Consider the following 25,083-nt stretch of genomic DNA (forward strand, 5'->3'; position numbering starts at 1 on the left):
CAAAACATCTTCAACTACACCGATTGATTTTATCACTTTTCGATCGGATAGAAAAATGGGTATTTGAAGTGGAGTAAAATCACTAATACTTAATTTTTCAAAAATGAAGTTAGGCATTATGTTAACACAAAGATCTTTATCAATAGTGATATTACTAATAAATGAATTTTGAAAGAAACATGGAACCGGTGTAATGTTAATTTCAAAAGGGTCTTCTTTTATTAGCGAAGTTTGATCATTAGTTAACTTAACACTCACTATTTCTTTGATTTTAGCACTAGTGTTTAACTCTTTTAAAAACTTGGCATGAGGGGTTATTAAACAATGATTTTCGAAAGTAGGTGACAAGAGATTAATTTCTTCAAAATTAGACTCTTCATGAATTTTAACATTATCGGACTCACCTTTTTCATTGTTTACTCATGTGTCGGTTTTTCATTTTCTTGTTCTTCCATTTTTACATTTTCAACTATCTCTACGTTATTATTACTATTTAATTCTTCTCTTGCGCGGGATTCCTCTTCCCTTGCGCGAGATTCTTTCATGTAACGTTCGATAGTTTTAATGTGTTCTAATATCCTATTGGTCACTTCGGTGAGAGAAAAAGAATTTGGATCCTCAAAGCTTGAATCCGGTTGTTCGATCCTTGGCTCCTCATAATACTCATATGAAGTAGATGGTTCACACCATTGTTCTTCATTGTAAGTATATGACGGATAAGGGTCGAAACTTTGTTCTTCATAGTACTCATATGAGGTGGGTTGTTCACGCCATGGTTCCTCATAATAAGAGTATGAAGGTGGTGACTCATACCTTGAATCTTCAAAGTACGAGTATGAAGGCTCATACCTTGGTTCATCAAAATATGAGTATGAGGGAGGAGGTTCATACCTTTGGTCTTCATAGAATGTGTATGAAGTTGATGGCTCGTACCTGGGCTCCTCATAGTGGTTGTATGAATTGGATGGTTGACATGAGTTATTATATTGAACCGAGCGTGTGTTACGACAATTAGTGCAATAATTACCCCTATAATCATCCTCATCATAGGTGTAGTTGTAACCTCTTGAGTATTGATCCATAAGAATCACTCAACAGACCACAACTGAGTCTCGGGACCAGAAAACAAAAATAAAGATGGAAACAGAGGCTGGACACGGCCCCGTGTTCAGTGGACACGGCCCCGTGTTCAGGGTCTGTATCTGGGCGTTTTAATTAAAGTTACTGGTCACGTTGAGCACGGGGGCGTGTTCAGTGAGCACGGCCCCGTGTTCAGACTCTGTATCTGGGTATCTAACTAAAAATATGCAGCACGGGGGCGTGTTCAGTGAGCACGGCCCCGTGTTCAGGCTACTGTAAATGCAAACTAAACTAAAATGCAGAAAAATGTGCGCGCGTTTTGAAAAGGTTTTGAAAAACTGATTAGGCCGTCGATTTTAAGCTTTCTTAAAATCCTTGTGTCCCCGGCAGCGGCGCCAAAAACTTGATGTGCGTTAGGTGTAATATATTTTTTTGATGTATACTTAAGCCCTTTTTACACTTTTAGCCAAGTTTTAAATTTATAAAACACGATATTCACTAACACTAAACACACATATGGGCAAGTGCACCCATCGTGGATGTAGTATAGTGTTGGTAAGATACCGAGGTCGTCCAAGGACACAAGAGCTTTTAATACCGGTTTATCCTCAACGTCTAATCAAATCAAAAAGTGAGAAAAATGTTTTAAACTAAGAAAAATAAAAACTAACTAAATGCTGAAAAATAAAAATAAAATAAAACAGATAGACAAGATGAATCACTTGGATCCGACACGTGTATTAGTATAACCTTTGATTATTTTCGCACTTTTGCACTTGTTTAAGAGATTATCTTAGTTATTGTAGTAGGCCCCTCTTTTGAAGGCGACGTTACCCTCAACCCAGTAGTTTGAGTCAGCAAGGATACAATCCTAAAAGGTCGGATTATTGAAAGATAATGAATTAAGTTATTAATGCAAATTGTGGTAGGCCCCGCTTTCGGCGGTGACGTTACCCTCGGCTAAGTAGTCTGAGTCAGCAGGGATATAGTCCTAAATAGCCGGGTTATAGTATTAATAGTAGTTAACTTATGAGGGGGTCAAAGAGTTTGGATCCCCGCCATCCAATACCTATGGGCATTGAAGGAGATCCTACTAAATTTGACCCAGGTCCCAAGCAGGACCTCTAAACGCTGAACAAGGGCAAGACCCTTACCAAACCGTTCCCTTAACCCCCGACCAGGTAGCCAACATACCTCCATATAGACCGTGGAGATATGAATGGTGAAAATCTTTTATTTTATATAGACAGTAAAATAATGCCAAGACACCACGGACAAACGATAAGGAAAGATCACCTTCAACATAAGTAACTAGTTATTAAAGTCATTAATACAAAACCAAATAAAAAGTGCAAAAGATTAAAAATAAAAAGTATTATACTAAACACTTGTCTTCACCAAGTGATGTAAGAGACTTAGGCAAACATGGCCTTGATTGTCAAGAACTCTTACGATCAATCTTGGATCCCGAGATGACTCACACACTCTACGATGGACAATGGATGATGGTGTTATGGTGGTGGTGGGTGGTGGATGATGGTGTTATGGTGGTGGTGGGTGGTGGATGAAGTGTGAGAGAGGTGGTGTGCCAAGGGATGAGTTGGAATGAAACCAAGCACTCCTATTTATAGGCTGAACAGAAGGCTGGGCATGGCCCCGTGTCCGCTGGACACGCCCCCGTGCCCGTCTGACACTCTCTCTCCTCATTAATTGTAATTCGCAATTACAATTAATGCGCCTGCTGTACTTTCACCACGCCCCCGTGCCCGCTGGACACGGCCCCGTGGTGGGCAATGGAAGCTTCTATAAGTTTGTCTTTTATGCTGCTTCTTGGGCACGGCCCCGTGCTGGCTGAGCACGGGGCGTGTTCAGACTTCTGCTTTCTCTTCTTTGCTTTGGAGGATGCTGTTGAGGGTCCGGGCAGTCTACTTTTATTCCTTTTCTTGTATTTATGCTAGAATTAGTTGTCTTTTTGCTTTTTTTGTGAATTTGAGCTCATTTCATCCTGAAAATACAAAAGGAAGACAAAAACACTCTTTTTCCAACATTAGTACTTAAAAAGGGTTAGTTTTATGCCTTAATTGATGTGATTTATATGTTGCATTTTACACACATCAGTGTCTGAGAGAAAAGTGTAAGTTGTTACGCCTTTTGTCAGACTGCTACATCGTCTGAAAAAGTACGTTTTGTATCTTTTTAATATCCACAATTGTTCACATGAGATAGATGGTGGAGATGAATTTTTCGTGGTTTTTTAACTAAGGTAGGTTTTCGATCTATCCTTTTCATATATAGAAAAAGTTGAAAATACAAAAGTCCCTTAATGTGCGAAGCGTACGTGACCACCAAATAACGTACGTAATTATGCATATAACGTGCGTAATTAGCCCATGACATTATAGCCTATTGGCATCTTGGGGGTGAGATAAGGCCTTGGGACCATTAGGTCTTGTGTTCGATTCTCACAAGGGGGTTTTTCCCATATTTATCGGGTTTCCTCCTGAACTAGTGTATAAGCATTATTGCCTAGTGGAGATGGATATGATCAGGTGGTTTCGCTGGTGGCACGATGATACTTAAGTGGTCCGTTAGTGATCCAAATTTGCCGTTCAAAAAAACACATGCGTAATTTGATTTTACTCATGCGTGAATTGTGTGACCACATGCGTGATTAGGGGTTTCTCGTGCATGATTTTTGTGTTTGCTCATGCGTGATTTTGTGTTTAACCTATGCGTGATTAGGGTTTGAATATTTTTAATATGTATAATTAAGTTACGTACGCTTCGCACGTTAAGGGGCTATTTTATGTTGGCATATATATTACATTCATGACAAGCATTATAGATAAACAAAGAAGTCAACTGGAGCATCACTTATATGAAATAATAAGCAATCTTAATCACATCATCACATGTTTGTTAAATGATCCAATGGCTTTTTATCATCACATGTTTGTTATATGATCCAATGACTTTTTAATAGCCAAAAATGGCATTTATGATGATATCTCCAATTAAGTGATTTAAACATTTCAAACAGTCACTTTCTTAAAAAAAATAAATAAATAAAAAATTGTATTGTATGGTCTAAATTGCCAATAGCTTTTGACGATTTGTGGAGGATAGTCAGCATGAAAGTGCAATGTGTCCACATCATTCCGATCAATCAATCAAAAGAAATCCGGATGAGTGCCTTAAAACTTTTGGAGACATATGAACTACTTGTGTATTTTGTTAATTATTATATGTATATTTAACTTTCCCGTTATATATGTTAATAATTTACTTCAATTTAAAGTAGGGCTGCAAACAAACCAAACGTTCGGTGAACAGTTCGTGAACCGTTCGGCGGAAAGTTCGTTTGTGTTCGTTCGTTTATTAAACAAACGAACACGAACAAGAAATTTCGTTCGTTTAATTAAATGAACAAACATGAAATGATTTCGTGTTCGTTTGTTTATGTTCGTGAACGTTTGGTAACGTGTTCGTTTGTATTCGATAGTTCATTAGTGTTTTTAGTTTTTATATATTTAAATACTTCAAAATTCTGATAAATTAAATATCTAATAAGCGTTAGTGTATTGCGTTAGTGTATTCTATATTCTGTTCATGAACGATTGTTTGTGTTCATTTATTTCCATTTGTGTTCATGAACATTAGTTTATGCTCATTTGTGTTCGTCAATGTTCGTTTTTGTTCGTTGCCTAAAATTAACAAACAAACACAAACGAACACGAACAAGTTCATTTCCTTAACAAACGAACATGAACATAAAATCTCGTTCGATAAGTGTTCGTGAACGATTCGCGAACACATATATTTCTTAACAAACGAACACGAACAAGAACAAGGTCATGTTCGTGTTCGTTCGGTTCGTTTGCAGCCCTAGTTTAAAGGTTTGTTTCGGTTTCGATTTAAAAGTCTAACACAGCCGCGACGCCATTTTTATATGTTAGTTCTGAATACAATCCATGTACAGTTGCACTACTGCTGTTATCTGAATGACTCCCACACTCCATCCCTGTAGTTACTCTATTTCCTTCCAGAAACTTCATATTCACAGCTCCCGCGTTCTCGACCTTCAAAAAAACGTCCTAATATTATCCTGGCGTTGCAATGTACAAAATTCCCTTACGGATGTTTAAAGATTTAAAGATAATGATGTAACTACATCATGAACATACTCCGTTGTCCAGTTACTTGAGTTTATGTCATCCCACTCGGAAGTCAAAATTCTTTGCATCGCGCTTTTAAGTTTGAATAAGCAGTTAGGGCAAAACCGATACAAGCATACACCACTTGTAGTAGTAGCTGGAGATCTTGAAACAATTTATTCTATGTAAGTGTCGGAATCGAGGTTAGGATGTCGTGTATTGATGTCGGTATCAAACGATTTATTAGCCTTGAACAAACTTTCATTATTGTAAGCTTTGTGATGAATCAGCTCAACAAAATATCGAGCCACATCACATCGTTTAATAACTTTATTGCGGACGAACCAAAAACCATGTCATGGTTAAAGTTCTCATTAACATTGTTCGATACCTATTTTAACAGTTTTATTATATAACTTATTAAATAAGTATTATAAAAATCAAATTTATATCAAACTAAAAACATCAATGTAAAACTCATTTTGATGTATCTAAATTGAGCAGGAAATCCGTAAGGTATTCCGTATTAACCTAAATTTTAATATATGTCAAAACAGTTGAAATTACACATTTGTCCTACCTTAAAACCAACGGCCACTTGAAGAAGTACATGGCCTCTAGAGCACAACAACTACTTGATACGATTTTCAAAGAGAAACTCAACCTTTTCCGGAATTAAAGGGTTTCTCCTTGCAGTAATCTTCAGTTCTGCACCATCCATGAGCATACGCTGCAACACTCGCGCTATGTTCTTCGTGTCATCGATTCCAAGATGATGACTTCCTAACAACGGTATCTTCAGTTCGTTCATCATCGTACGCATTCCAGCAGCCTAAAATCGTTATATTCGCAGCAAAATCAAATCAGTCTTCAACTTATTACACTTCTAAAATTGAGGTTTAGACAGTTGCATACTCACCCGCCTCTTGTAGAAGTTGAGATATACGTCCTTTAAGTTGATCCACTCCATGAAGTATGAAGGCAGCTTCATTTTTGCAACTTTGCATTGCTGGGGTATTTTTGTCTTTATATCCCAGTTCCCACTAGTGCACGTAATCATAAATTCATAGTTAAGTTAGCATTTTAAATTCGAAAAAAAGTAATGTTTGTAGGTTTATACAGCTGTAATATTTAGCATAACAAGCTTATTGGTTCATCAGAAGAGCTATGAAAATACCAGGTTACAAATGCAGCACGACGAAGGGGGCTATCAGGTTCCTTGTTGCACAAGCTATGTTTTTGCATCCATTCTTCGAATTGTGCAATTACTTCGTCAAATGGAATAGCTGTATCATGCCAGACACTGTAGAGCCGTTAGACCAATCGATTTGTCACAGATCATTAACATTAAAGGAGGTTTTAACTTGTATTCTAATTAGTTGCAGATGAGTCATCCACAGTACGTATGATACAAACATACCGGTCAACTCCTAGCTTTCCATATTTTCCTTCAATATATTGATTAATTCTTTCTTCACTCATTTCTGAAGGCCTAACAAACCTGAAGCAGAAAGTCATTACAATTATACATATTAGTAGAAACTCAAACAATGGCAGATTTTAAGCTATGTGATGCAATCCAACATTCCCGAATTGTATAACTACAACATGAATAAGTTAGAACATCCATGTATGAGTTAAAGTTGCAGTAATGAGCAAAAGTTTTAGTCAAAGTTTGCTCACAAGCAGATCACAGCTTTGTTTTCGGTTGCCCAAATGGAGAACTGGAGACATCCCAAAAGGTCACGACAAAGCTCACAGCTTTGTTCCTACAATTACTCCCTCCGAACACACTTAACTGCAGATTTCTCCTCTCATCCACAACCAGTGCGCCAAAAACATGTTTAACTAACATTTTTTACACCTAAATACCAACTAGACCACTAGGTCATGGATTGTTGGTGGTATTTGAGGTCAGGCATCACTTATGATCTAGCATCTCTTCTGTGAACGGAATGACGTGAGATTTTCCTAAAGTGTAACAAAACTTTTGGTTTTTTCACATGGACTCTTAGGCTAATGGGTACAATAAATCCGTAGTACATAGTTTTTATAGCGAATAGCGGACTATAGCAACAAGCTAATGGGTACAATAAATCCGTAGTACATAGTTTTTATAGCGAATAGCGGACTATAGCAACAAGCCACCTATACGCTACGTAGCGATGGCGGCGCTATTTTTATGTTTAGCGATACACTAGAAGTAATTTTTAGAAATATTTTATATGTATAGTATACGCTGTTTTTATATGTATATTTATAGAACAGAAAAAAAAAACTAAAATCCCGCTATTTTATGGTAACCTATAATCCCGCTATTTTCACGCTATGGAGGCGCCAAAATCAGATTGCAGCCTACTGCCGCATCGCCAGGCTAAACGCTATAGCGGGCACTATGCTCGCTATTAACAACAAACACAATATTTTGAAAAAGAAAAATACTTAGGCTAAGGTGTAGAAAATACCTGTGAAAGAAAGCAACAACATCCATACTCCTGGCATCAATCATCAAAACAGGAAACTCAAGAATCTCAACTTTCCCCTCCAAATCAAGCACAAGAAAATAATCCAAATCCTCAGAATGCCTGTTTTTATACTCACCATCATCCACAAAATCCTCCAAACACAAACTATGATTAAACTTCTGCAGGTGACAAGAATCTTGCATCTACAGAAAACAATATTAACCATCAACTGATAATAAATAAATTAAAAAAAAAAATTAACTTAATCAAAAAAAAAAGAGGTAACTTTACCATAGTGCATTTGTCTTGAGTATAATACAAGCACATTGGCTTCCAACGAGGGTTCTTATTAGCGGATTGTTCGGTGGATGGTGAAGTAATTAACGATTCTTTTGAAGATATTGAAGCAGATGTAACGAATCTACGGGTTGGTAAGGCGGGCCGAGAAAGCATAGAGGTGGAACAAGGGGGAAACAAGGCGTTTAAGTTATGGCGGAGAAGACAAACCCTAGAATTCGCCATTTTTTCAAAACCTTCGTACGAAAAGGATAAGTGAGATGATGATTTACAGGGTTTTGTTTGTTGAACTTTTAGGGTTTATTATTAGATGTTTGTGTGGATAATGAAATGCATCAGCCCCTATAGCTCAGTGGTAGAGCGCCAGTCTTGTAAACTGGAGGTCTGTAGTTCGATCCTGCATGGGGGCAATGGTTTTTTTTTTTTTTTTTTGCATTTGTTGAGGAATCACAGAGACGAGAAAATAATAACGGATAAGTACACAGTGGAATTCTGGAATACATAAACATTATTCATTATGTGTTACAGGTGTTTTATACAATGATTAAGGCAACTTAGATAATTAGTTTGCAGAAAGTAAATAAATAAAAGCATTTGTGATTAACTGGAACCATTTTAATCATAAGGATGCCTATAGTAAAAGGACTTTAGTCTGTCAAGAGCTTCATTGAGAGAAGATGGTTCTACAACAAAAGGTATCCTCACCCAATTCTTTAGTCCCACTGTAAGGCCTTCAAAAACCAAAATACATGTTTACTTATAAACGCTTAGGTAGGGGAAGGTTCAAATGAAAACCACTAGTTATCACGAAAACTTGAAAACTAACTAAAAAAACCTAAAAAACATACAAAAAAAAATTTTTTTTTTTTTTTTGCATACCAATTTTCGCTAGTTAAATTATATAAAAAAAAAAGTTTTTTTTGTAGTGGGTAATAGTACACATGTGAATTATTACACATGTGCACTACAAAATTTTATTTATTTATTTATTATTTTTTTTTTTGAAAAGAAAATTTTATATAAAAAAAATAGCGGTTTTAATAAAAAAATTGAAAAAAAAAATTGTGTGCTTTTTAGGCTTTTTTAGTTAGTTTTCGAGTTTTCGCGATAAAAGTGGTTTTCATTTGAACCATCCCCCGCTTAGGTATAGCCGTATAGGTTATAGTTTGTATCAAACAGGTAAACAAGAAACGGGTCAAATGGATCGGCAATGTTGAATGTAGTCCAAAGTGTTTTCAAATGCTTAAAACATCTTCAATTGTTTTATGTAAAAACAATACTACAACAAGAACAACAACCATATCCAGTAAATCCCCCAAATAGCAAGTTAATAGTAGGGTCTAGGGAGGGTGGGGTGTAGGCAAACCTTACCTCCGTCCCTAGGGACAAAAAGGCCGCTTCCAGATAGACCCCCGACACAAGTAACAAGACGTAGACACGGCCACATAACAGACCTAAGGTTGTCAATGGGTAAAACAGTAAGGTGGAAACATAAAGAGAAGTCATAAGACCACAAAGAGCCATAGCTACAGAAAGATAATCACATGCAAATAGGAACTCTAAGCCCCTACACATCAATCAAATTAGGAACCCCCCCCCCATCATCTCTCTCTCTATCTCTCTCTCTCTCTTTCTCTCTCTCTCTCTCTCTCTCAAAAGTCCTTAACCTTAATCCTACGTCTCTATAGACCCCTATCATGTACGATGTCCACAGAGAGGCGCAACTCTACCAAATCATGCCTAATCCGCTCATCCCAAGTAATTTTTGGCCTATCTCTACTCCTCCCCTCCACAGTCAAGGATTCCATTGCTCTAATTGGCGCTATCAACTGTCTCCTCCTGACATGTCTAAACCATCTCAATCTCCCCTCCTGTATCTTATCTGATATACTAGTCACTCCTAACATTTCCCTAAATACTTTATTTCTTATCCGAGCCAACCTTGTATGACTACTCATCCATCTTGACATCCTCATCTCTGCTACTTCCATCTTACGCGCATGTGTCTTCTTGATGGCCCAACGGTCTGTTCCATACAACATAGCAGGTCTAACTGCAACTCCTATAGAATTTCCCCTTTAATTTAGTTGGAAACCTCTTGTCGCACAATACCCAGTGACTACTCTCCACCTACACCATCCAGCATGGATGCGACGAACTACATCACTATATATCTCCCCATCACTTTGTACAAACGATCCTAGATATTTGAACTTAGTTGTCTGCGGAACCATTTGACCGTCACTGGTAATTTGAGTATCGTCTACGTCACCTGCTTCACTAAAATCACAGTAAAGATACTCAGTCTTAGAGCGACTAATCCTTAAACCCTTGCTTCGAAAGCTGCTCGCCACTCCTCTAATCTCTCATTCAAGCACAATTTCTTCTCCACCACTAATACAATATCATCTACGAAAATCATGCACCATGGTACTGTCTCCTGAATCGATCTAGACAACTCATCCAACACTACTATAAAAAGAAACGGACTCAACACAGATCCTTGGTGGAGTCCTACATCCACAGGGGAAAAACTGGCATCCCCTACTGGCATACGAACACTAGTTTTAGTCATAAAATACATATCCCTGATTATGTCTATATACTTCCTAGGAACATTATGATAAAACAGAGCTACAAACGTTAGACGTATAAAGGTTTTCGGTTAGTTCATTTATAAAAGGGAAGCGTTAACGGTGTTAATTTTATGGGGTTAGATTTGTAATTAATAGAAACTCTAACATAAAAGAAACACCACTAACTAGGTTAGTTTATTAGGTTTAGACCGTGTTAGCACAGTTAACAAACTACAAGGGCTAAAGTGCAAAGTCCTGGAATTTATTTTAAAGTTAAAAAGAAAAGGTGGAGAGAAGATTTGAACACGGGTCAAACTTAACAACGCGTATCACAACCACTATGCCACTCACTTGTTTGTGTTATAGCAGGACTTGACTTGTATTTATGTTCATGTTAATTTCGGAGTTGTTCCCTTCATTTTCATAGAACCAGCCCTAGTCACACGAAACTTCTTTGCCAAGACTCGATTTTCGTTGTTTTATCAAGGACTTGATATCATATTATGGGTGGGAGTTGGCTACAAAGTCCATTTTTCCTACAAAGTGTAAAAAGTCATAAAACACTATAATGTCAACCATAAAACACACTCAAACCCCACAAATAACATAGTGAAGATTACTAAAACACCATATTTGTGGGTTTTGTGTTGTGTTTTGGATGATAAGGCTTTAATTATCGAATGACTAATATTAGTGTGTTTTATGTTGATTATCATGTTGTATTTTATATTCATAGTTGTACGATGGTGTGTTTGAAATTTTTAAGGACTGTTAGGGTTTGGATATTGTGTTTTAGTGATATTTACAATGTTATTTGTGGATTTTGGGTGTGTTTTATGGCTGAAATTGTGGTGTTTTATGACTTTGTACACTTTGTAGGAAAATTAACTTTGTAGCCAAACCACACCCTCATATTATACCCTAATTAATCCTAACACTAATATCTGGTGTTATAATGTCCAAATGCATTATCTATTTGCCTAATTATGTTTGAAACCCAATCTCCATTAAAATTATACAAATACCCAATTCTTATATAATGAAATCCTAATACCATAGCAATCCTAGCCGCCACTAAATGATTTATCTCTAAAATGCAAACCCTAGCTTCCAATCCGTATAAACAACCTTTACAACTCGCAAATTTAAACAAGAACGATTATAGGGCTTGTAACTTCAAGTTGTGGGGTGTATTATGTTTCATTAATGCATTATTTCTATAACAACTCTCCTAAAATTCTTAACGCACCATTATATGTCCTAAAATACACCCTGTACACGAAAAACGGCCCGAAATACCTTAATTTCTACAAAAATCAAATAAAACCAATATTATATGTCGCTCGTGGGGCGCGACATCTTCTTCCTGGTCCGTCGCGGGCCGCGACAGCTGGCCACCTGCCCGCACCCCCCTGACGCCACGTGTCGTGATGCGTGTCGAAGCTACCCCTTGAGTCAGCCAAGCTAGGGCCTACCCTAGAGGCTCTCGCGGGCCGCGAAGGCTTAGCCTTCATCTGTCGCGGGGCGCGACAAAGGGCCGAATCAGCACTATAAATAGAGGAGATCGGCTACAGTCTCAAATCGTTCACAATCGATCTCTCTCTCTAAATTCTGAATAGCAATAATAATACCCGGGTATTATACCCACTAAAATAGCGAAGCTCTGCCTCTATATAAGTATCATAACCCCCGGTTACGTATTAGATACTGTAACACCCCAAATTTCGTATGTCATATTTTAATGTTATAATAGCAATATTTTTACGAAAAGAAATGGTAAATATAGATTTTTACCATTTTGAAAGTTTTGTAAATACTAGTAAGTTTAAAACTCTTTTTATGAAAATGAAGTTAACTAAAGGAAAGTAACCAAGTTAGTATGGAAATTACTAATATGAACATACTCTAAAAGATAAAGGATGTGTAAATGAAGGTTATCTATACCTTATAATAAAACAAAACAATCTTAGGCCACATGGCATCTTCTTAAACCATTTATTGCCACCTGGCATTCTCTTAACCCTTATTGAAACAAGTTGAGCGGGATTGCACCACACCATTCATCCCTCTTTTTGGTTGACCGTGATTGATAAGAGATTGCTGGACTTTCCATATTGTTGAAATCAGTTTCCTTCCAATCTTAATTGCAATCACAATAACCACGCTTTTTGTAATAGGCCATTCAGAAAACCCTAAATCTCAAACACAAAAATTATCATCAGGTATGTTTATCTCTATCTTTGATGTTGAAATCCAACAATTTTGGATTCTTTCGCTATAATCGATCTCTAATCTATTATTTACAATCTCCAGACCCCAAGACTTCTTCATCTTCAATCGCGATTGAAAGCAACCAGTCTTTATGGATAAATTGATTGAAAAACTAATTGAATGCCGACGACGAGTTGCGGTGATCAGGTAAGTCGTGTATATCTATTATCTAATCTTAATTCCTCTCTTTCCTGTAACTACACATCATCGTTGTGCTCTCTGTTCGATTTCAAATAACGGAGCTCTTAAACCGTTTGATATCGGTGCTTTCAAAACTAGAAGATTATATGGTTTTGCCATTCTTAGATGAACACAAACGGATCAATTTGACTGTCATCTGCTCTGCTGCATCTTTTGTTATTGACTGCGATGTTACAGGGATCACTCGATATTGTTGATCTTCGTAGTGATAATGGCCACCGCCATGAGACAACTGAGGAATGATATGCTGCCATTCCTTCTGGCATAAATTTTGATATGGTTCTTCACATAATGGAAGGTATTTTTTTTGTTTCATTGTTTACGCTTTGTAATAACTATATTGAATTATTGATGGAGTCACGGAGACATGGACAGTATTATCATCCATTGATTTGTAATGCTTATAATGTACTGTCTGTGTGTTTGATGATAATATTAGGTATTAGTGTAGATTCACTCTATTTTTAAGCGTTTTAAGTTGTTTGATTGAGGTAGCTTTATGAACTTATTAGACCTAAATAATGATCAATAACTACTAACAAGCCTTAGGACATTTGTTATTGTGTCTGGTGGAGATTATCAGTTTTGGTTGCAACAATTTTATCAGGCTTTATTTGCAATGGATTATTAAAGTTTAATTGAATCATTTAAGAAACTGATTACCGATCTCTTTACTGGTTCCAAAGACCATAACTTAATACTTCCATGGTTACAAGTTCGAATGTCGGAGATATTGCAGATTTGAAATAGTAGGTTGCTGGAATCAGATGCAGAAATTTGGAGCTGAATACTTCCATGGATATATTGGTTCCAAAGACGGAACTGGTTAACTACTTGTGTGAACAATGATCTTTTCTGTTGTTGTTTGTTCTTTAATTTCTATTATGAATTTTGTTGTAGCTTTGTAGTTAGGTTATGATGGGGCTTTCTCTATGTCAAATTTTCTTTCAGGCGACAAAGTTACGGGGCTCTCTCTCTGTCATTTTTTCTTTCAGGCGAGAAAGTGAAGATGGCGGTTTGGGGCTCTAACCCTAGATCAGCGACGAAGAGACAAGTGGCGGCGACAGACGACGATGGTGTTAAGGTCGCAAATCCATGTAATCGATAGTTGAATTGGATCTTTATTCTTTAGTTGCGAGACATCTACAGAATACCAATTTGATTAATTTGATTTTTTTTAAATTGATTACGCATGATATTGATAGAGATGGTGGAAGCAAGGAAGAAAGTTGCAAAGATATGTGAGGATTTGACTACGGAAGAGAGGAATTTGTTCTGTTGGATATAAAAATGTGATCGGTGCTTGGAGAGCTTCGTGGATGATTTTGTCATTGATAGAGTAGGAAAGAAGAGTCCAGATGGAATGACCAGAATGCGAAGCGGATTAGGGAGTATCGACTGAATTTTGAATTGGAGCTTGATAATATTGAGTGGCTTATTGGATGGGTGTTTGCACAGGTATATTCACGCCTTCTCTATATGTTAGGGTTGCATTTAGGAAATTTCACTTCTTGCTTTTAGGATAGACTTTTATGCATATAAAGTTATGAACATGTAACATATTCCAATTTAATATGCTACAATTGATTTGATAATCTCATGACGTTGATATCAGTACATTCTTTTTTAAAAGAAACGATGTGCTCTGCGATGGAAGACAATTCAATCGTAGGATACTTAGGAAGAAATAAAATTAGGTGTTTTTTCTTTCATCTTTTAGCTTTAGCAAACCTTTATTTCCTATGTGTTATGTATTTAGTTTTTTTTATTGTTATAAAGAGCTAGGAACTGATACAGGGTTGCGAGTTGCGGGTACAAGACTCTGTAGCTTAAGGTAGTTTTCGCATCATTTTATTCCTAAACATATTTTACATCAGTTATAATCTTAGATTTTGCATGTTAATTTGCTTCTATTCATTTATGCAAGTTTTTGAATGTTTAGCTCTTATATTTGTTCTAATGCTGTGTTGTAGTTTCTGGATGTGGCCATGTGTTTGGTGTATATTGAATATGATTTCGTAAGCTCACGTGTATAGAAAAACAAAATTCTTTGCAATGAACACAATGTACAAATAGTGCAGTTGTCCAATTCTTAAATCCGAGGTCTTTAATCCTTCACGGGCCCATTTGACAGGCTACATTTACACTGTCAATGATTTTCTATATTATGTGTTACTTGATGATATCAATAGGCCCATTTGACTTGCTACATTTTCACTATACATGATTGAACTTCATTTAAATTTTTAATATTATTTTTAAATTCACCTTGCTAATGAAATGCTCCAAATTTGAAGTTAGAATCAGCTGCAATTGAGTTTAGTTGCACTTTCTTGGGGGATTTTTAGAATTCCAAGTCAATTTTAGAGTTGAAAATCAACAATATTGACCTTGAAAGTCAACGTTGAGGTTCTCCCTGAGCAGGTCAAAGAACATATGAGCATGCAGATGAGGATTTAGGCTCAAACACGCATTGAGGAGTTTTCTCTTCAGTTTTTTCAAAGTAGTTATGCATGTTTTGTTTCATTATTAATTCCAAGAATAGCAACTTTATAAGTACCTAATTCCTCAGTTTTTTTCTATGTTTTATTGTACTTGATTAGTCTTAGGGGCATAGCTTATAGGCCTCTTCATGGGTCGTCCGCACCCCATGAAAATTTAGGCCTTTTTCATACGATCAAAGGTTGGTTGCCTTTTTGATACAACCGGTCTTGGGTTCAAGTCCCACAGACGACAGAAGTAAAGAAATTTGTCGTTCAAAAAAAAACAAGAGGGCTCAAGTTCGAATCTAATCTAACCGGGTTTTGTCGTAGTGGGCCTTCTGGCGGCCTTTTGATAGTGGGTTTGGGCTACTTATTTATCTATAATTTTTTGATTTCAGTATCATTTTTATACGTTTGTATTGAAAAAAAAATTCATTACAAAGTTCATCTCAATGCCAGTAGATATTATATGTTTGCGTTAAGCCACCCGCGAAACTCGCAAGATCTTAAACTAGTAATTTGATAAAAAAAAAAATGCTCAGGGTTTTCCCCTGGGGTATGTGCGAACGAGAGAGGGAGAGAGAGCCAAGGGAAATTAAAACCCTAACACCCTAAAATCCATCAAATTGAAAGGGAAAATGAAGGTTAATCGAATGCATGAGCCAAGAACTTTGATTACCTAAGTGAATTTGATATCAAGTAAGTTCAATTTTATGTTTTGGTAAAGTTTGATAAAGTGGGTTGTGGAACTTGTGATTAAGTATGGAATTAAACATGTTTGCTAGATGATATGAACAACTAGGAATGTAAGTTATGCTTGAATCTGTTATGTTGATGAACTTGGGGTAAAAACCCACTTGAATGTCATGAAATGATCAAAGATTTGTGAAATCCTTTAGGCTAATTAGTATGATGTTGATGATTTAAGCAATATGTTGATGAAATTTTTATGAATAATTGATTTAGAACTATATGTTCATGATTAGGATGGTAAATTGTGGAATTAGGGATGTTTATGTTAATCAACGAATGAATTATGGAAATTGTGCTTAAGATGCTTGTACGTTATGCTAAACTAACGATACGCACACAACGTGTTCGACGAAATGCCTAAGTTGGTTTAGTTATGGTTTTATATGAATACTTGATAAGTTGAAGTAACACGTTTATAATAAAGACGTATGTGATTAGTAGACATCATAATATACGGTAAAGAATATGAAAGCAATAAAAGCTAAGTATATGAAATTATGATGTATAGGAACAAAGAAAGAAAAAGGAACAAGGCTATTCAAGGCACAAGAAACGTAAGACCCCGGTAAGTTCTTACGCTTATGTAGAAAGTAGAATTTTATGTTAGTTCTCTTGTAAATAATTATTTGATGTTTTATGTGGGAATCATTAGTAAAAATGCCTTATTACGAATTGATAGTGGAAAAAGGAGAAAAAGTATGTTGACGACCCGTGCAAATGGGTCTAAAGTATGAAAATGATGTTATTCTGGATGATGTATTAAACCTGTAGTTAAACGGGTCAAATAGGATGAAATTGTTATGAAGTTAAGGTAACTAGATGTTGACTTTTGTACGTCAAACTAGTGGAGAAAAATAAACAAGAAAGTAGTAATATGCATGATCCGTGAGAACGGGTCGGATGAAATAAGATGATTTAATGGTGATGGAAGATAAATGGCATGATATTCGTTAAAGCGGAATTGTAGTATGAAAGATTCAAGAAAGATGATGTAAAGATGAAGTGACTCGGTAAAGGGTCAAATAATGCGGTAAAAAAAACTAAATAAGAAATAATAATGTATTAGTAATAATGTTTTATCCGAACTAACATGCAAGTTTATGTTATGGATGTAGGTAAATTTCATGCTTAGAATGGCGAGCTCGGATTCGAACACACCACATCATCCATATATGCACTTCCGGTTCAAGTTATCTTTTGAAATGGGTCAAATAATTTTTGTAATGTAAATGTAAATTTTACGTTTTAGGATGTTCGTAAGTAGTTTGAATTTTAAAACCTTTTTTAGTAGTTCGGACATAACCTTTGTGTTAAGTCTTGTATGGTCACAACTTTTATTTCTTTCGAAAGTGTCGTAGAAGTTTATTTGAATGATGTTTGTTAATAGCAGGGGAATTGTTTATAGTACGAACGGGTCATGCCCAATTTTCGTTAAAAATAGTATGTCATCATTTGTATTTTCGAATGTGAAAAATGTACGCATTACAAGTTGGTATCAGAGCCGAGGTTTAAGGGATTCAAGTATTAGAGTTAAAATACTTGAACTCAAACCGAAAGCTCGAATGAAGGTGTGTTCGTTCTGAAGCGGTGTGCAAGTAAGTAAATTGTAAATTTGATTATGCTTATAGTTAAGAATAAAAAGGGAATTATAGGATTTCGTTTATAAGCTTAGTTTTAAGGTAAATGATGATGTTAAACGGGTCCGTGTTTAAATTACGGACACGTAGGAAAAAGAATTGAGTAAAACGGACTAGTAGAACTATTGATATGGAGTTTTAAAGTTAGTATTTTTAGAAAAGGTTAGAGCTGGGTAGATGCAGCAACTCAGACCGAACACTCTGTGAAAAAGGGGGCGTCACGCTGCGCGACACTCAACTGAAATCACCGTCGCATCGTGCGACAGCGGTCGCGGCCCGCGATAGCTAGAGGGCTATCATTCGCGGCCCGCGAGGAATTTAAATGCTGGCAAATTTTTTTTTTAATTTGTTTGTTTTGAATACGGGACTTGTTTTAAACGGTTTCTAAGGCCTCGTAACCAATGTTTAAGGTAATTTTGATATTAAGAATGATGAGGGAAAGTATACATGAAGGATGAAAAGGTAAATCGTTGCGATCAAAGATTTTGATCTACACGATACGACATGATCGTCGATGACGATAATGCATGAAGTATGAAATGTAAATTGATTGTAGTATGATAAAATGAGTTAATTATGATGAAGGAAAGTGTGAAAAGAAATTTAATGAATGAAATGAATGTTTTATGTAGATGACGGACAATGTAAACGTGAATGATAACGAAACCATGAATATAAGTTGACTAACACGAAGGCTATTAGTTAAAGAACAAGGAATAAGAAGTAAGTGTAAGAATGAATGTATGTTTTGATTAACATGTCTAGAATGTTCGTAATGAAGGATAGTATGGTTTTATGACCTACCGAAATGAATTATTGAAGGCAAATAATGCATGAATGATAAAGAAAAGAATGATACGGTATCTAATAAAGTATGTAATTGTAGATGGCGGGTGCAATGAGTGTAAATGATGATGATAATGATATTACCAATAATGATGGTAAAGATGATGCCCTATGATAAACGGTATGCGGTGTGGTCACGAAGTGACCGTTAGCACCGAGAATGATGAATGGTATGGTGTGGTCACGAAATGACCGTTAACACCAAGAATGATGAATGGTATACGGTGTGGTCACAAAGTGACCGTAAACACCGAGGATGATGAATGGTATGCGATGTGGGCACGAAGTAGCCGTCAACACCGAGGATGATGAAAGGAATGCGGTATGGTCACTAAGTGGCTATTAACACCCGGAATTATGAAATAAAAGCATGATAACCATAATTAAAATGACAAAGGTCAATCAGACGTAAGCATGATGGCATGAAGTAACATTTAATGAAGTGAAAAGTATATATAAAATTAACGAAAGTGTAATAAGTAAGAGAATGAAAGTCATTGAAATATATTAGGCATACTAACATGTTTCCAAAACTATGATGTAGAATATTTATTAAGGCAAATCCAATAGTTTTGTTAAAGTTTTCGAAAATGCAACCTATGATAATTAGGATCCTGTAAATGTCAACCGGGTCATGTCGAAATGTTTCGAAGTAAGAACATATATGATTGGAAGGTTGTGAATGAAGTTTTAGTTGGGTTTATCAACCCTATAATGAGAGATATGTGGTGTGGTCATAAAGGACCGTTAACACCTACCATGAAAGAAAGGAAAGTATAAAAATTTAAAATGTTAGAATGAAGTGAACATGACCACAGAATAAATTTTAATAATGATCTCGAATGATTTAGTAGATGGCTGATGAAAACAAAGAAATTGTTAATAAAATATGTTCCGAATAGCGGATGGTGCGAGAAAGTAAGTAAGAAGGATGAGGGATTCCATTCCCCTATGAACGAAAGGCATGCATGATGTGGTCTGCCGTGACCGATGTTGATGATGATGTACAAGTGGAATAAAAGTTATTGAAACATGATTATGAATACATCAATGTGACTTGAGATGACATGGAAAGTATATGAAGTAATGAATGTAGAAAATGCTTAATGTAGATGACGGACGAAGGAAATACAAACGATAACAAATGACACGGTAGAAAGGAATAAAAGCCATGATTACAGAAGGGGATGGTATGGTCCTAGAATGTAATGAAAGGTAGGAATGATAATTACGATTAAGCTTAGAAAATATTGAACATGAAAGGATGATAGAATTTCAAGAATAGTATGGTCCTAAGGATAAAAAAAATTTGTCAAACAAAAAGTAAATGTTAGTAGAATTAAAATTCTAAAGGAAGATATTTAAGGGGTAAGCATGGATAGAGCCTTAAGAAAGGGTTGAAGACGGATGAAAGTTAGAGTCGTTAGGTGGGAAGGAAAGTATGAAAGCGAATGAGGAGATGCTTTTTCTCCACGTAACTAAAAGATAAGTATAAGCATAACAAGTAAGCGACACAGATAGCCTGGTGGGTCAAGCATAATGTAGGACGAAAAGAACACATACCTATCTATACTATATTATAAAACATTTCTTTAAGGACTTCTTAAAAATTAAGAGGTACAAGAAGAAATGCTTAGGATACAACATACAAATGCATATATTAATTACGTTTTGGGGGGTGAAGTTGTCTTTCTAACACCATCATGAATGCGTTTCAGTTACATTTTGGGGGTGAAGTTTATCAGACTTTTAAAAGACACCGGAGGTAATTAGGGGATTTCAATATGTGGATGATTGAATGCGTTTCAGTTACAGAAACCCCTACAGGCGGAAATCTGACGGGTGGTCCGTAGGACAACCCTTAAGTGCCTTAAAAATATTAAAATCCCATGCTTTACACGTTTAATTGTTTGAACTTGGTAACTACTAGTTGTTTGGACGTGCAGGTGCAAATGGAACTTAAAATTGAAGGAATACGGAGAATAAATGAAAAAATCAATTTTTGGAATTGAAGAATTAAGAGGATAGCATGATAGAGGACGAAATTACGAGAACGTAGGCGAAAACGGTGAAGAAAACGGAGTTGAAACGAAAAAGTTATGCTGAAAACAAGTTTTCAGGCTGAAGCCTGCCGTAAGCTACGGCCATTGGCGTAGCTTACGGCGCTCACTGGCACTTTTTGTCACCGTATGACAGTTTAGAGCCACCGTAAGCCATTCCAAGCCACCGTAAGCTACGGTGGCCACCGTAGCTTACGGCGCTGACCTACGTAAATGTGTAACTTTCACCTTTTAATGCGGATTTATGATGCCCTTTCAAGTCCAATCATTCCCATTCGGTTACATACACTTTGGAGACGAATTTTGGGTGTTCTTGAGAGCTTGAAACAATTTCTAAACATCTTGTTAGTGTTTTTAATTCCTATGAACATTGATATGTATGTGATGATGATTGTCCAAGTCATGAGTGTCTAAACTTATGGTGATCATCTTTGGTTGAAGGTTATGTAAGACTTTGTGCTTGAATTCCTTATTTCTAGAATAACAAACTTTGTCTTTATGATTTATTTGTTATGGTGTGTGTTTGATTGTTTGTAAATTGTTGATTCTTATGTTAATCTAGTTTGAAACCATACGTTCTTGGTGCCGATGGTAATCGAGATATCATGGGTAAAATTAGACTTGGGTAAGGGTTAATTGATCATCGGGTAACAACCTCACGTTCTAGGGATCTGAGTACTTAGTTCCCTTTCATCACTACAAGTAATCACACATGAGCTATGTCTATGTAGTTCTTTCTAGTGAATGATAGCACAAATGTTGAAGCAAACCGGAAACTAAAGATGGTCATTTGTCTCCAAATTGTTTACAAACTCAACTTTCATTTCACAAATTACTTAGTATTTTTAGTTTATAAATCAACCAATCAAACCCACTCTTGAATTTATTTTTCTTTCAATTTAGTTACTTTAGTGAAGTTAGACATACATCGAGATAGCACATTTTCCACAAACTCCCTGTGTTCGATACCCACTTGCCACTATCTATTTAGTTGTTATTGGGATTAAATTTGATTGTGACCACGACATCCCCACACTTACCCGTTGCTTGTCCCAAGCAACCACTTCAAAAACTAATTTTTTAACCATAAGCGACCAATCGTGCAAACCAAACCAAAGTGCCGTCCTTTTACTAGCTTTTTATCAAACCACAAGACACACCCCTCACAAAACTCTCGGTGACAAGAAAAATTAGCAAGTTATGCTAAACCACTCAATGCGTATATGTGTGTGTGTGCGACAATAAGCTTGTATGAAAATCAAGTTGCCTCCTAACCAATATCTAACATGCTTTTGAATCAAAAGAACTTACGGGTTGTAACGGGGCTAGGTGTAAGGGTAGGAAAAGGAATATATATGTAGTGGCGAAGGACTTAACCCGGTCTTTTATTTCACAATGAAACAAACAAAAAAAAAACATGACATAACTTCTATATACAAGACAACTCAACATCACTTCTTTTTTTTTCTTCTTTTTCATTGGTTTTTTTTTTCTCACAAGATACTATAACATGTCTACATACCAATAAAACAACTACTAACATTATAAGACCGGGTTAAGTCGGGTAAACTTTTGGGAAACTAGCTAAGGGGTAACAAACAATCGGTTTTTAGGCACAAAATGGGCAACTAAATGTCCAAACCCCCGCCCCTCTCGCAACCATGCTCATATATTGTAACACCCCAAAAATATTTAGTTCGCTTAGGATAAATGGTCAAAAGTAAATGGGATAGTGTTTAAAATTAAAAAGTAAATAAAATCAAGGGGGCCAAAGTCGTTAACGCCAAAAGCTAGTGTAACATCCCAAATGTGGTTTAACACTAAATAAGCTAAGTCATGGAAGTTCAAAAATTAAACATTTTACAAGTTTCAAGGGGGTAATGTGAAATATTTTAAATTAGTAAGGATTAATTAAGGTTAAACCAAAAAACAATCCCCTGTACGTATGTTGGGATCGACCTAGGGCAGGAGAAAACAAGGGTTTTCCTTGTTCTTGCAAAAACTCACCAATTGACAAGGAGAAATCAAGATTTATTTACTGCATGTTCTAAAATTTCAGCCATCTAAGCATATCTAGTGGAATGGTAAGTCGAATTTCTGAATTTGGTGAATTTTAGAGAAAGGGGTTTCGACCCGAACATGATTCGTGATATGATTTGTGTTGTTTAGATGATAAGGATACTCCCTAGAGTAGAAATCATGCTTGATTTTAGTTAATTGAAAGAAAGCCTCTATAAACCCACTTTGTGAAATTGTGATTATGAATATGAGGATTATAGGAATGATGAACAGATGTAATTTTACATGTAAATCAGCTTGTAGTACCCAAATGCTAGTTAAGTTGATGTAGATTAAAGGAATTGTAAGAAATAGATTGAGTAATGATGATGTATAGGATGGAATAGCAAGTTATGCTTTAAACGTTGTACACTATGCTTTATTAAGGTAACGCCTACTAGGTGCTCGATGAAATGCTTGAATGAGTAGTTATGTGTAAATTGGAAAAATGATGGAATGAAAGTTTGGGTACTAAACGAATGAATGATCATGTTGATTTAGGTGTGAAGGAAGAAGGTTCGAATTCTAAGAAGCCGGAAGGATCACAAGACCGAGGTATGATCCGTTTCATACGAAAGTTTATTTTTTTATTTGTTAGTGATTATATTGAACAACCCTTGTTATAAGAATTATCCTATGTTTTAGTTATTGCGGTGTTAATAAATGAATGGTAAATCCCTTGCGGATTCGTTTATGCTAAAGAAGAATTATGCTAAGTTATGCAAACCGACCGGTTCTTGCAACTAGGTCGAGTAAGGATATGAGACCATCCGTCTAGAACGGGTGGTCATGTAAGCAAAATCGTATGCATAAAGTTCAATCCGTTATACGGATAGAACGAAAGATTTTTAAGTTAAAAGTAATTAACCCGATGTTATCGGGTCGAATGCGAAATGCTTGAATCTCATTATGAGATTGTATGCCATACCCACTAAAATGGGTAATCGAATGCGTATGAGAAATGGAAGTATATAGATGATTGCAATTACCATGTTGGTATTGTGGACTATATAAGTGCCTTTACTAACTTTTTAAAGTTTGATGTTTAATGTAGGTAAATCCTCGACTTAGGCGATTGGACGGCTTGGAACGTGCACACTTGGTTTACGCCCGCCTCACGCTTCCGTTATTAAATCTTTTGGAATGGGATAAGTCTTGGTCATATGTATTTAAGTCTATATAGTATGTTGACATCTTTGTCGTAGGGTAAAACTTGATAGTTGAAGTCATGTCGTGTCCAATGTGGACTTTGTTTGTTTTGGGTTTTTGTCAAGGATGTTTAATGTTGAAGTTTGGTGTGTAAAACAGGTTGTTAATGGTGTTAAACGAATAGGTCATGTCGAAATTTTCAAAAATTTTCCTATTTATTTTGTACGTCGAATGAAGTGGAAATTGGGGCGTAACAAGTTGGTATCAGAGCCTAGGTTTGAGGGATTCGAGCTAGAGTAATAGTGCTTGAACTCAAACCAATGGCTCGCTCGAAAGTGTGCTCGTTCCAAGGTCGCCAACGAGGTAAAACTTTAAATTTCGGTAAACGTAAGTATGCATAGTAAGCTCATAATGTAGATAATGAAGATAAGTATTTTTTTTCATGTTATGAGGGGAGGTGAAACGGGAAATTCCAGGAACCGGATAGCTGGAATCGGCCCGAAAACGCGCTTAAAAGTGCTTAAACTAAGTTGCAGCGAAATCATCCAACGGAAGGCCGTCGCCGACGGGCATCAGGCCGTCGCCGACGCCCCCCCTTTGTGCCGACGCCTTATGTTCCTGCTTACGGTAAAATGTGGCCGACGCCACTTTCCTGGATCCGTCGCCGACGGGGGACTAGACCGTCGCCGACGGCTAGCGGGAGTCTGATTTGCCAAAACTTTTTCAATTATGAAATTTTTAATATTTCGAGTCCCCGAGTTGTTTGTAAGCCTACTTTATAGCTACGTGAGGCCCATGTAAGGCCTAAAAAGGTAGATGTAATCACGGGTAGTGGTTACGAGTTAAAAAAAAAACGAATGTTGATTGCTAGTTTGAAATATATTGAAGTGAATGTAGACTAAGGTACTTGACACGATGAAAATGTTGTTAGTTAAACTCAAACCTTCCATGCTCTTGATCTTAAAAACAATTATGAACCGAGACTTGACTGACAATAAATACATGAGCTTGAAAGGAGTGATAAGGTGATATGTTAAAACTTAAAATCTTTAA

At 36.3% G+C, this 25,083-nt stretch overlaps 1 protein-coding gene, 2 long non-coding RNA genes and 1 other non-coding gene across 5 annotated transcripts; 3 read left to right on the forward strand and 1 right to left on the reverse strand.

Moving 5' to 3' along the window:
- Nucleotides 1–5,730: 5,730 nt before the first annotated feature.
- On the reverse strand, nucleotides 5,731–8,252 carry LOC110894463 (uncharacterized exonuclease domain-containing protein At3g15140). The gene is made up of 6 exons (XM_022141691.2): nucleotides 7,991–8,252; nucleotides 7,700–7,902; nucleotides 6,655–6,735; nucleotides 6,412–6,537; nucleotides 6,154–6,277; nucleotides 5,731–6,066 (listed from the first exon to the last, which is right to left on the reverse strand). Exons 1-6 carry the CDS (start codon nucleotides 8,219–8,221, stop codon nucleotides 5,866–5,868), a joined length of 966 nt encoding a protein of 321 aa, XP_021997383.1. The 5' UTR covers nucleotides 8,222–8,252; the 3' UTR covers nucleotides 5,731–5,865.
- An 82-nt stretch (nucleotides 8,253–8,334) lies between these two features.
- On the forward strand, nucleotides 8,335–8,406 carry TRNAT-UGU. Its single transcript has one exon. It is a non-coding gene; the product is annotated as a tRNA-Thr (tRNA).
- Nucleotides 8,407–16,133: 7,727 nt separating this feature from the next.
- LOC110896514 lies at nucleotides 16,134–17,582 on the forward strand. 2 transcript variants are annotated; one of them, XR_002567955.2, is made up of 3 exons: nucleotides 16,134–16,226; nucleotides 16,789–16,845; nucleotides 17,396–17,582. It is a non-coding gene; the product is annotated as an uncharacterized LOC110896514 (long non-coding RNA). The 2 variants fall into 2 exon arrangements; XR_002567954.1 differs by lacking the exon at nucleotides 16,134–16,226 and having other exon boundaries at nucleotides 16,695–16,845.
- Nucleotides 17,583–22,780: 5,198 nt separating this feature from the next.
- Nucleotides 22,781–24,168, forward strand: LOC118479278. Its single transcript, XR_002567958.2, has 3 exons — nucleotides 22,781–22,907; nucleotides 23,383–23,436; nucleotides 23,936–24,168. It is a non-coding gene; the product is annotated as an uncharacterized LOC118479278 (long non-coding RNA).
- Nucleotides 24,169–25,083: the final 915 nt, after the last annotated feature.

This window comes from Helianthus annuus, chromosome 3 (genome assembly GCF_002127325.2).
Source record: "Helianthus annuus cultivar XRQ/B chromosome 3, HanXRQr2.0-SUNRISE, whole genome shotgun sequence".
Classification (NCBI taxonomy): Eukaryota; Viridiplantae; Streptophyta; class Magnoliopsida; order Asterales; family Asteraceae; genus Helianthus; species Helianthus annuus.

Bases quoted from the DNA above. Each gene is read 5' to 3' on its own strand.
- LOC110894463 (XM_022141691.2), bottom strand. From the start codon at position 8,221: ATGGCGAATTCTAGGGTTTGTCTTCTCCGCCATAACTTAAACGCCTTG. The intron at 7,903-7,990 runs GTAAAGTTACCT...TGTTTTCTGTAG, and splicing joins CTCAAGACAAATGCACTATG to ATGCAAGATTCTTGTCACCT. The intron at 6,736-7,699 runs GTATTTTCTACA...TTTCTGCTTCAG, and splicing joins GTTGTTGCTTTCTTTCACAG to GTTTGTTAGGCCTTCAGAAA.